This window comes from Mirounga angustirostris, unplaced genomic scaffold (genome assembly GCF_029215605.1).
Source record: "Mirounga angustirostris isolate CCGP_5_RB_7025 unplaced genomic scaffold, mMirAng1.0.hap1 SCAF_15, whole genome shotgun sequence".
NCBI classification, from domain to species: Eukaryota; Metazoa; Chordata; class Mammalia; order Carnivora; family Phocidae; genus Mirounga; species Mirounga angustirostris.
In genome coordinates this window covers 18,837,557-18,849,792 of record NW_026991723.1, presented here as the reverse complement: position 1 = coordinate 18,849,792, position 12,236 = coordinate 18,837,557, and the positions used below count along the sequence as shown (strand labels likewise).

Here is a 12,236-nt window from a genome sequence, read left to right as displayed (position 1 = left end):
TCCAAAATCTATAAAGACCTTATCAAACTCAACACCCAAAGAACAAATGATCCAATCAAGAAATGGGCAAAAGACGTGAACATTTTTCCAAAGAAGACATCCAAATGCCCAACAGACACATGAAAAAGTGCTCAACATCACTTGGCATCAGGGAAATCCAAATCAAAACCTCAAGGAGATACCACTTCACACCAGTCAGAATGGCTAAAATTAACAAGTCAGGAAACGACAGATGTTGGCGGGGATGCCGAGAAAGGGAAACTCTCCTGCACTGTTGGTGGGAATGCTAGCTGGTGCAGCCGCTCTGGAAAACAGTATGGAGGTTCCTCAAAAAGTTGAAAATAGAGCTACCCTATGACCCAGCAATTGCACTACCGGGTATTTACCCGAAAGATACAAATGTAGTGATCCAAAGGGGTACGCGCCCCCTGATGTTTATAGTAACAATGTCCACAACAGCCAAACTATGGAAAGAGTAAAGATGTCCATCGACAGATGAATGGATAAAGATGATGTGGTATGTGTATATATATATGCATACACACAATGGGGTATTATGCAGCCATAAAAAGGAATGAAATCCTGCCATTTGCAACGACGTGGATGGAACTGGAGGGTATTATTCTAAGCGAAATAAGTCAATCAGAGAAAGACATGTATCATATGATCTCACTGATATGAGGTATTCTTAATCTCAGGAAACAAACTGAGGGATGCTGGAGTGGTGGGGGGTGGGAGGGATGGGATGGCTGAGTGATGGACATTGGGGAGGGTATGTGCTATGGTGAGCATGGTGAATTGTGTAAGACTGATCAATCACAGACCTGTACCTCTGAAACAATACATTATATGTTAAAAAAATAAAAAAACAGTAGGAAGGAAAAAATGAAAGGGGGGCAATCAGAGCGGGAGACGAACCATGAGAGACTGTGGACTCTGAGAAACAAACTCAGGGTTCTAGAGGGGAGGGGGGGTGGGGGGGTTGTGTTAGCCTGGTGATGGGTATTAAAGAGGGCACATATTGAATGGAGTACTGGGTGTTATATGCAAACAATGAATCATGGAACACTACATCAAAAACTAAAGATGTAATGCATGGTTATTAAAAAAGTAATAGTTTAAAAAGAAATTATCTCATAAAGTGAGTACATTTTTACTCATCATTTTTATCTCTATATTTTTCCTAAAACTTTACCTTATTCATGTGTGTGAGTTGAAAAGTTATCAGTCTAAAAATATATCTGCAGTTCTTGAGAAAATCACAAGCTTTCTTTTACCTCCAGTAGACTAAATATATGTAATTAGTTCCATATATCCTAGTTTAACATAGATACATATTATGAATCTGTCTCAATATATCTAAACTTTTCAATTTTTTTTATACATAGCAGTTGTACAACCTGAAAATGGGGGCACCAAAATACTACATACCAAATAGCAGAGGACTTCCTTTATATTTGCCTTAAATGTTTTAAGCTCAAATTTCAAAGGATGCTGCCTGATACTTGCACAGCTCCAGAGTTTTATATAGTATCATATTCACTTTATACTGCTCCAGCTCACTAAATTGAAATCAAATGCTTCTCAGTTTTGATCTTTCTAAATCATTTAGTTTCTGCCTTTTATTATTTTAGCTGTACTTCTCTGATCCTAACCTAAGGCAATTTTAGTATCATTAGAATACTAGTTCAAATGACTTTCCCAATATATTTTCCCTTTATTGGTCATGTCTGACTATAATGCACTGGGATCAGAGAGTGGCAAAATATGGTCATTGGGTAATTCAGCCTGTTACTTACTTTGATAAATTAAGTATTATTGGACATACCCATACTTGTTTTCATTATGTACTGTTTATGGCTGCATTCATCCTAAAACAGTAGAGTTGAATAGTTATGACTAACAATATGGAATTCAAGCCTAAAATGTTTACTATCTGGCCCTTTACAGAAAAAAACTGCAACTGCTATATTGGATTGATCTCTCATGATCTTCCTCTATCTATTTAGATAGATAGAAGTATTTTAATCAGTTATTTCAATTGTTTCTATACTATACATATTCCCTGCATTACAGTACATAAATTATTCCTAATTGTATAGTAGTAAATAGAACAATCCAAAGCAAGGTCTCTCAATAATATCAACTTCTTTTTTCTGGTACTCCCTAACTTCCTAGAGTCTAGCATACATAGAAATAAGCTAAAAAGGAATCAATTCATACTCATGTTTACAACAGGAAATCACATATATCTTTGTTCTTTACCACACACTGACAATCTTTACAAGAAATATTACACAACAGTAAATCGGCAGTGGGACCTCTGGCTAAGAACTAAAGAGCCTAAGCCGCATATCTAAAATCAAACTACACCTAGTACTGGATTATGAAAAAAAACAGCAGAATGTGTAGAATGGCTTTCTTTCCTCCTCTTTCTCAAGCCAAATTTCTGACATTTCTCTGCCTTAATATTTTCAGAGTGCAGTCTGATTTCCTAGAAGAAGGAAGTCTAGGAGAACAAGATTTAGTACACTATACTATCTTTGCTAGTGGACAGAGTCACTGTACTTTCTCTTTCATGTGACAAGAGCAGTAAGTAATAGTAGCCACATCCATAGCATATGGGAAAAGGCCAGGCTGTTGAGTGCTTACCTCTATCCTTCTCCCTATGCTTCAGACACAAAGCCTTGAGCACTACTTTATGAGCATTCTCTTCTTGTAACAATCCCCTGAGGCTGTTTGGCAAGTGTTAGATGGGGTTTTGATTAAATTATAAAATAGATGTCTGGCTGAGATTTCAATGTTTGCAAGGGAGAGAAAAAATACTGGTGGAAAGAAATGAAAGTGTTAGATCTAAAACTATTTAGGACTACATCAGCTTAACAGTTCAGTAGAGTTCAACAGGCTTCTTTATGTAGAATCCTCAGCTCAGAGTTTCAGCTAACAATAAATTTTAAGGATCTCAGTAAAGATAAACATATTTATATGAAAAATGTATATCAAGTATTACTTATTACAGTTTTGATTATAACTACTTTTTTTTTTTCCCCCGGGGGGCTCGATCCCAGGACCCTGAGATCATGACCCGAGCCGAAGGCAGATGCTCAACCATCTGAGCCACCCAGGCGCCCCTGATTATAACTACTTTTTATTTTCTATGGGATTTAAAGACAAATGCATAAAATTACAAATCTATGTTAAATGCGTGCACAATATATAAGGATGTAATATGTGACAGCAATAACATAAAATGAAGGGGGTGGAACAGTAAAGAAGATTTTTTGTACACCATTCCAGTTAAGTTGGTATCAATTTTAAGTGGATTGTTACAACTTTACAATGCCATATGTAATCTCCATAATAATAAAAAAATCTATAAAGCACACAAGGAAAACAGAAGGGAATCAAACCATGTCACACACACACACAAAAAATCAACGAAATGCAAATGAAGGAAGTAAGAGAAGAAATAAGGAAAAAAAGCTGTAAAACATGGAAATAAATAACGAAATGACGAAAGTCCTTCCATATCGATATTTACTTTAAATGTAAATGCTTTAAGCTTTCAAATCCAAGATATAAATTGACAGAATGGATGAAAAAAAATGAGATCCAATTATAGGCTGTCTGCCAGAGACGCAGTTTAGATCTAAGGACACAAACAGTTTGAAAGTTAAAGAACAGAAAAAAATATCCCATGCAGGTAATAAATGTAAGAAATCAGGAATAGCTTTAATAAAAGCAGTCAGAAGAGTTTATAAGTCAAAATCTGTACTAGAGACAAAGGACATTATACAATGATAAAAAGGTAATTTCACTAATAATATAATATATATGCATCAAACATCAAATATATGAATCAAATACTGACAGAATTGCGGAAAGAAACAGATCTACAGTCATCAGACTTCAATACCCCATTCCAATAGCTGATGTAACAACCAGAGAGAAGCCCAGCAAGAGGACGAGAACAATGCTATTGACAAAAATAGACCAAAATGGCAGAATACACATTTTTCTTAAATGCACACAGAACATTCTCTAGGACAAACCATAAATAAGGACACAAACAAGTGTCAAGTTTTTTAGAGGTCTGACATCACTGAAAGCATCTTTTCTGATCACAGTGGAATGAAACTAGAAACCAAAGAAGGAAATTGTAAAATTCACAAATATGTGGAAATTAAACAACACACGTATTAAACAATAAGTCAAAGAAGAAATCACAAGGAAAATATGAAAATATATTGAGACGAGTAAAAATGAAAACACAGAATATCAAAATTTATAGAATACAGCAAAAGCCATACTGAGGGAAATGTATGGCTGTAAACATTTATGTTAAAAAAAGATCTCAAATCGGGCGCCTGGGTGGCTCAGTCGTTAAGCGTCTGCCTTCGGCTCAGGTCATGATCCCAGGGTCCTGGGATTGAGCCCCACATTGGGCTCCCTGCTCAGTGGGAAGCCTGCTTCTCCCTCTCTCTGCCTCTGCTTGTGTTCCCTCTCTCGCTGTCTCTGTCAAATAAATAAATAAAATCTTTAAAAAAAAAAATCTCAAATCAACAAACTAACTTTACACCTTAAGAAACTAGAAAAAGAGCAAGCTAAACCAAAAGTCAGCAGAAGTAAGGAAATAAAGAGCAAAGAGAACCAAAACAGACAACTGAGAAATAACAGAGAAGTTCAACAAAACTGATAAGTCATTCTTCAAAAAGATCAACAGAGTTGAACTTTTAGGTAGACTGAGAAATAAAAAGAGAAAAGACAACTAAAATCAGAAATGAAAGCAGGAATATTACTACCAAGTCTACTGAAATAAGAATGATTGTAAGACAGCACTATGAACAATTTTACACCAAACTGGATAATCAAGATAAAGTGGACAAATTTCTAGAAACCTAAACCTACCAAAACTCTAACCTGTGAAGAAATAAAAAACCTGGATAGACCTATAACTAGTATGGAGATTGAATCAGTAATCAAAAATCTCCCAATAATGAAATGCCCATGATTAGAGGATTTCAGTAGTGAATTCTAGCAAACATTTTAAAAGAATATAAATTCTTCTCAAATTCTTCGAAACACCAGCAGAGAAAGGAACACTTTCTACCTCATTTTAAGGCCATTATTACTCTGATACCAAAGCCAGACAGAGACACTTCAAGAAAAGTATAGACCAATATCCCTTATGACCACTGATGCAAAAATCCTCAACAAAATTCTAGCAAACAAAACTCAACAGTACATTAAAAAGATTATACACCATGACCCAGAATTCATTCCTAGAATGCAAGGATGGTTCCGCATATGAAGACAGATCATTATAATACACATTAATAGAATGAAGGAAAAGAAATACATGATCATTTCCTCTGCTAAAAAAAGTATTTGAAAAAATTCAACACACCTCCATGATAGAAACATCCAACAAATTAGCAACAGGAAAACTACATCAACATAATAAAGGTCATATATGAAAAAACCCACAGCTAACATACTCAATGATGAAAGACTAAAAGCTCTTCCTCTATGCTAAGGATAAAGGGTGACTGTTTAAAGCACTTCTACTCAACATAGCACTGGAAATTCTAGTGCAACTAATTAGCCAAGACAAAGTTAAAGGCATCCAAATTGGAAACAAAGTAGTAAAACTGCCTTTGTTCAAAGATGAAGTGATCTTATTTGTAGAAAACCCTAACAATTCTGCACACAGACACACAAACATACATAGAAATAAACGAATTCAGCAAAGTTACAGAATATTAAAATCAACTCAGAAGAATCCATTTCTATACAGTAACAATAAACAATCCAAAAAGGATATTAAGAAAACAATTCCATTTACAATAGCAACAAAAAGAATAAACTTAACCAAGGAATTAAAAGACATACACTGCAAACTACCAAAACGCTGCTGAAAGAAATCACAGAAGACACAAAGAAATGGAAAGACATCTCATGTTCATGGATTGGAAGACTTAATATTAAGATGTCACTACTCAAAGCATTTACAGATTCAATGCAATACATATCAAAATTGCAGTATCTTTTATAAAAACAAAAAATCCACCCTATAATTCATACAGAATCTCAAAGGACCCCAAATAGCCAAAACAATCTAGAAAACAAAGTTGGATAACTCATACTCCTGATTTCAGAACTTACTACAAAGCTATAGTCATCAAAACTGTGTGGCTCTAAAACAAAAACAAAACAAAACAAAAAAACTGTGTGGCTCTGGTATAAAGACAGAAACAGAGACCAAGGAAATAGAACACAAGACCCAGAAATAAACACTCACACATATGGTCAAATGATTTTCAATAACAGTACCAAGACTATTCAACAGAGAAAGGATAGTCTTTTCAATAAATGGTGCTGGGCAAACCAGATATCCACATACAAAAGAACAAAGCTGAGTCCACACCTTATACCGTATCTAAAAAAAAACTCCAAAACTATCAAAGAACTGAACATGAAAGCTGAAAGTATAAAACTCCTTGTAAAAAAGATACAGAACTCTGAACTGAATTTAATTTCTTGGATATAACACCAAAAGCAAAGGCAACACATAAACTGGACTTAATATTTAAAACTTTTATGCATCAGAGGACAGTATTAAAAGAGTGACAAATAAGGCAATCCACAAAATGAGAGAAAATATTTGCAAATCATTTATCTGATAGAGTTAACATGCAGAATATATTTAAAAACAAAACAAAAAACCTCCTGCAACTTAACAAAAATCCCAATTAAAGATGGGCAAAGGACCTGAAAAGATATTTCTCCAAAGAAATATGTAAACTGCCAGTAAGTACCTGTAAATTACCTAATCAGTAATCATTAGGAAAATGCAACTGAAAACTCTAATTAGATACTACTTCATATGTATTGGGGAGGGCTATTTTTAAAAATAAGAAAATAAGAGGTGGAAAAATTGGAACCCATGAGCACTGCTCGTGGAAATACAATGGCACAGCTGCTATGGAAAACAAGTAGGGCAGTTCGTCAAAAAATTAAAAATAAAATTATCTTATGATCCAGAAATTCCACTTCTGAATATATAAACAAAAATTTAGAGCAAGGACTCGAACAGATATTTGTATATCAATCTTCACGGCAGCATTATTACACCAGCTAAATTTCATTGGAATAATCCAAATGTCCACTAACAGATGAAGAGATAAACAAAATGTGATCTAAATATATGCAGTGGAGGGCGCCTGGGTGGCTCAGTTGGTTAAGCGACTGCCTTCGGCTCAGGTCATGATCCTGGAGTCCCGGGATCAAGTCCCGCATCGGGCTCTCTGCTCGGCAGGGAGTCTGCTTCTCCCTCTGACCCTCCCCCTCTCATGCTCTCTCTCTCTCTCTCATTCTCTCTCTCAAATAAATAAATAAAATCTTAAATAAATAAATAAATAAATAAATAAATAAATAAATAAATAAATAAATATATGCAGTGGAATATTTTTCAGCCTTAAAAACAAATGAATTTCTGGTATATGCTACAATATGGATAAACCTTGAAGGCAATATCCTATGTACAATAACTCAGACACAGAAGGACAAACATTGCATGGTTCCATTTACGTAAGGTACCCAGAGTAGCCAGATTTATAGAGCGATAACATAATCAATCATGACTGCCATCAGTGGGGGAGGGGGGATTATTATTTTACGAATAGTTTCAGTTTGGGAAGATGACAAAGTTATGCAGATGGATGGTGATGGATGTGAATGTACTTAATGCCACTGAATTATACACTTAAAAATAAAGTTTATGTTACGTATATTTTACCACAAAAAAAAAATCAGTGAAATATGGTATTTCCTTAGAAAATCTACAATCTCACGAAAGAGACAATACATACTTGGGCATCCTTAAATCCATGAAAACCATGGCCTTAGAGAGCTCCACATTGAAGTGCATAGGTACCAAAATATGCTGTGTAGATACACTGAGTTTTCGTGCTTCTCTCCAATCATCGCCTAATTATGGAAAACAATACATGTTTATTTAGCACACACATAATTTGAAAAACACATTAAACCTAAAATCACTATTAATACTTCATAGTCATATACTGCATGGTATGGAAAAATCTTCCTACATCTAGATAATCTTAATGCCATCTTCCCAGGTACACACAACGAGCAGGTAGATTCATTTCCCTTTCACTCCTTTTGCTGCTTCAAAGACTCTCAGTTTCAACAAGAAAAGGCCTCCTAAAAAACCAACAACACAGTTTAATCAAATCTCATGGGCATCCATTTACCGTCACTACACCCAGCAGATACTTCACCCAAAAAATAACATGGCTCTAAGGCAATAATGAAAAAGACAAATAAAAGCACAGTTCTTCTGTATTAATAAAAGCTACCAATTATTCGAGATTTGTAATAGGCACTGTTCTAGGCAATGTTTAAATTCTCATTTAATTCTCACAATGATGTTTAATCATCTCATTTTAGAAAACTGAAACTCAGGAACTTTTAATTTGCTTTTGATCAAAGGGCTAGTGTCTGATACAAGCTGAAATTTACATGCAGATCTGTTAACGTCAAATTTGTGTGATACAATGCATCTTCATATACATTACACCTCATCTGAGCCTAATAATTGAGTAAGAAAAAGTCCTCAATCAAGGAAGACCAAGCCAATGAAAGATTAGATGCAGAAAAAGGTAGTAAAATGAACTCTATTACAATTTTTAAAATTCTAACAGTATCAGGATTAATGAAATATTTCCTTCTATTCTCAGTATTTATCAAGAGAGTTTATGACAATTACCTAAAGTAACCCCAATGTCAAAAATACAGTGCTCTAAAAAAGATTCAATTATTTAAGAACAGTTAACACTTATAAAAACAATTCTAAGGAATTTCAATAATTTTCAGACAATAATGGAATACTTCAAATTTTTCTTCACAAAGCATCTCAATATGTTAAATATTAAGTATACTTCATGGAGTTCAAAAATAAATGACCAAAGTGTACCAAACATACCACAAATACTGTCATTTATTACTGAAAAAAATTTATGGGTTTTCTATAAATAATTTATATTTGCCACCCACTACACTTCTGGGCTTCTCCTACACCAACTAGAATATGATAAAAACAGAAATCAAGTTTATTATCCTAAAACAAATATAAAGAAAATAAAAATGTCCCAGAAATATATAATTTAACACTTTTAATAACCATTACTTTGGGTTCTCATTGTTTCTTTTTATTGGTTAGCTCAGATAATTAAAATTTGACCATATACACACGGATCTCTAAAACATTCACCAATCCAACACTGTTGAATTATCTAAATGCTTATGTTTACTAACACATCAGGGATTCAGAAACAGTATGACACAGCAAAAAGAGGGCTCAACTAGTCTCAAATCTCTCACTATCTACTTTGAGTGGCTCCTCATAAGTCAATTTCTGGCTCTGTTGACTTCCATCGAAAAACTAGATCTGAATCAGAGACTCCATCAAAAGTGAATGGGGTAAAGGTATGCCTGTGATACCCTCCTCAATCCTCCTAACATCTTCCTTGGTCTTTGTGTGGCTCTTTATGGCCTAGAGGGTCAGAGGCCCCAGGCTGGAATGCCTCTGGCTGTGAGCAGACTCTTCTGATTATCGTGTATAAAACAAATATTTTAAATATGTGCCAATGTTTTCCAACCTTGTCCAAAGGATTTCTCAATTTCAGCACTATTGATACTTGGGCCAAGTAAGTGTTGTGGGGTGGCTTTCCTCTACATTGTATGAACTTTAGCAGCATCCCTGACTTCCACTCACTAGATGCTAGTAACGCCCCTACTCCTCACCCGTGACAATCAAAAATGTCTCCAGACACTGACAAAGTCTCTTGAGCAGTAAAATCAAATATCTGAGATATTGCTCCTAGACACTATCTACTATTACTTCTAATTCAAAAGTATGAAAGTTTTATTTTTTTAAAGATTTTACTTATTTATGTGAGAGCGAGAAAGAGAATAGGGAGAGGAAGGGGGAGGGGCTGAGGGAGAAGTAGACTCCCCACCGAGCAAGGAGCCAACACAGGACTCAATCCCAGGACCCTGAGATCATGACCTGAGCCGAAGGCAGACGCTTAACCAACTGAGCCACCCAGGTGTCCCAACAACTGAGCCACCCAGGTGTCCCAAAAATATAAAGGTTTTAATATATTTGGGATGAAGGTCTTCAGAGAAACTGTCTAAAAACCTAATCATTTCAGCAACATGAATCAATAAAGAATGCATTATATACTTACCAACTGTGCTGTAAAGCAGCTGTATGCTTGTAAGCTGAACATCAAAGGAATCATAAGCTCTATGCATGATCTCTTCAAGTCTGGCCCCAGCTGGTTTCATATCTGGCAATTCTGAACGACTTTTACTTGTCACCTTAAGTTAATTTCAACAGTTTAGATGATGCAAAATACTTCAAAATAAAAATATAAATTTTTTTTAAGACTCTAACACAAAAATTTAATAGAAGGTAAGACAGACTCACAAGCTGACATGTAAGGCTAATAGAAAGGTCTTTATCCATAACATGTATAAAGAGAAGACCACGGACAAAGTGAATTTTTACATACTAAGTTATACTGCTCAATTACGTAATTAAAAGAGGGAAACCAAGCCAGCCCTGGAGAACAATACATTTGAACCTTTATCTGATAAGAGACGAACAGAGCCTACATAATGTTTCTATGTCATGATGACAGATATTTTGATAGTTTTAGAAGAAGAATAATCCAGAATTAAATATTAGGATAGCTAAATTGTAGTCCCAACTCTGCCATTTAGACAACCTCACATAAGTTATATTTGTACCATCTCCTTCGTGGCATACTATACATACTACTTTTTTCACTTAAACATCCTGGAGGTCAATCACTCCACCACAGTATATATAGATCTTACGCACTCGTGTGTGTGTGCACGCACGCACATGCCTTAACATTTTCACCTCTATTTTATATAGCTCACTGTGCAGCAGACTGTCAAAACTGATTATCTCTGAAGGATAATGAATTTTAGATAAAAGGTTAAACAAATTGCCTAAGGTCACAAAACTAGATAGATACCTTACCCCTGACGTTATGCTCCTGCTACCAAACCACACTGCCCTTGAAACAATTCTATAGTCAAATATGAATAACTGTATAAATTTTATTATAAACCTAAATCCAGCAAGCGTTTATCTAATTATGAACTGAAGAGTAAAAACAAAGAATAAAGGATAATGTCAGTATCAAGGAAAGGCACATATTTGTTAGGTAGCTAGAAAAGCTTTCCAATATTACCTATCCTTCTTGGGTCTTTAAAATTCTTATAGCTATTTAATATACATTTAACGATCTAGAGCAGTCCCATAGAACTTTCTACAAGGATGGCACTGTTCTCTATGTGTGCTGAAATAGCAGCCCCAAGGCACTTATGATCATTAAATTCTTGAATGTGGCTAATGTGACTAAAGAACTATTAAAATTAAATTAAATTAAATTAAAATTAACATATAAACACGTAGCCAGTGGGTACCACATAAAACAGTGCAGATCTAGAAACACAGAAAAAAATGATTCTCTACTCAAAAATGAGGAAGAAAAATGTACATAATTGGATGGAAAGGGAAATGCTTAGGTAAATTCAATCAGATTGTCTCTCAAGTTATGATTATTTAACAGAGATATTAAAATGTCAGTATCTAGGGGAGCCTGGGTGGCTCAGTCGTTAAGCATCTGCCTTTGGCTCAGGTCATGATCCCAGGGTCCTGGGATCGAGCCCCACATCGGGCTCCCTGCTCCGCGGGAAGCCTGCTTCTCCCTCTCCCACTCCCCCTGCTTGCGTTCCCTCTCTTGCTGTGTATCTCTCTGTCAAATAAATAAATAAAATCTTTAAAAATAAAATAAAATGTCAGTATCTACAGTTATATACACAAAAAATTTCAGAAGGATGAAGATTTGATTATTTCCAGAATCCCATTTGATGTATTTTAATAAGTAGTAATTTTACATTGAAAAGGAAATAATCTCAAACATTACTCTCAAATTCTATAAATAAAATTCCTAGGTTCACCCCTAACCTGCAGAGTTCAAAATGATCATTTTGGTATCAGAAATGTAGAAAAACTACCTGGTTAAATGAAACTTAACATTATTTACTAGAAAGAAAGAATTTTCAAATCCTACAATCTACCATAAAGCTAATAATCACAATAGCAAATCAAA

General features: G+C 34.9%; 1 protein-coding gene across 7 annotated transcripts in view; it reads right to left on the bottom strand.

The window, feature by feature from the left end:
- VPS13A (vacuolar protein sorting 13 homolog A) overlaps nucleotides 1-12,236 on the bottom strand; it is a 267,040-nt gene that overhangs the window by 168,771 nt on the left and 86,033 nt on the right. For all 7 annotated transcript variants that reach the window (XR_010407545.1, XM_045882283.3, XM_064578959.1 and 4 more), the window contains 2 exons: nucleotides 10,275-10,407; nucleotides 7,872-7,989 (listed from right to left, as the gene is read on the bottom strand). Coding sequence is in view for 6 of the 7 variants with exons in the window: in XM_045882283.3 (XP_045738239.1) it covers nucleotides 7,872-7,989; nucleotides 10,275-10,407 (251 nt within the window). In the remaining variant the exon portion in view is untranslated. The remainder of the gene's footprint in view (nucleotides 1-7,871; nucleotides 7,990-10,274; nucleotides 10,408-12,236) is intronic.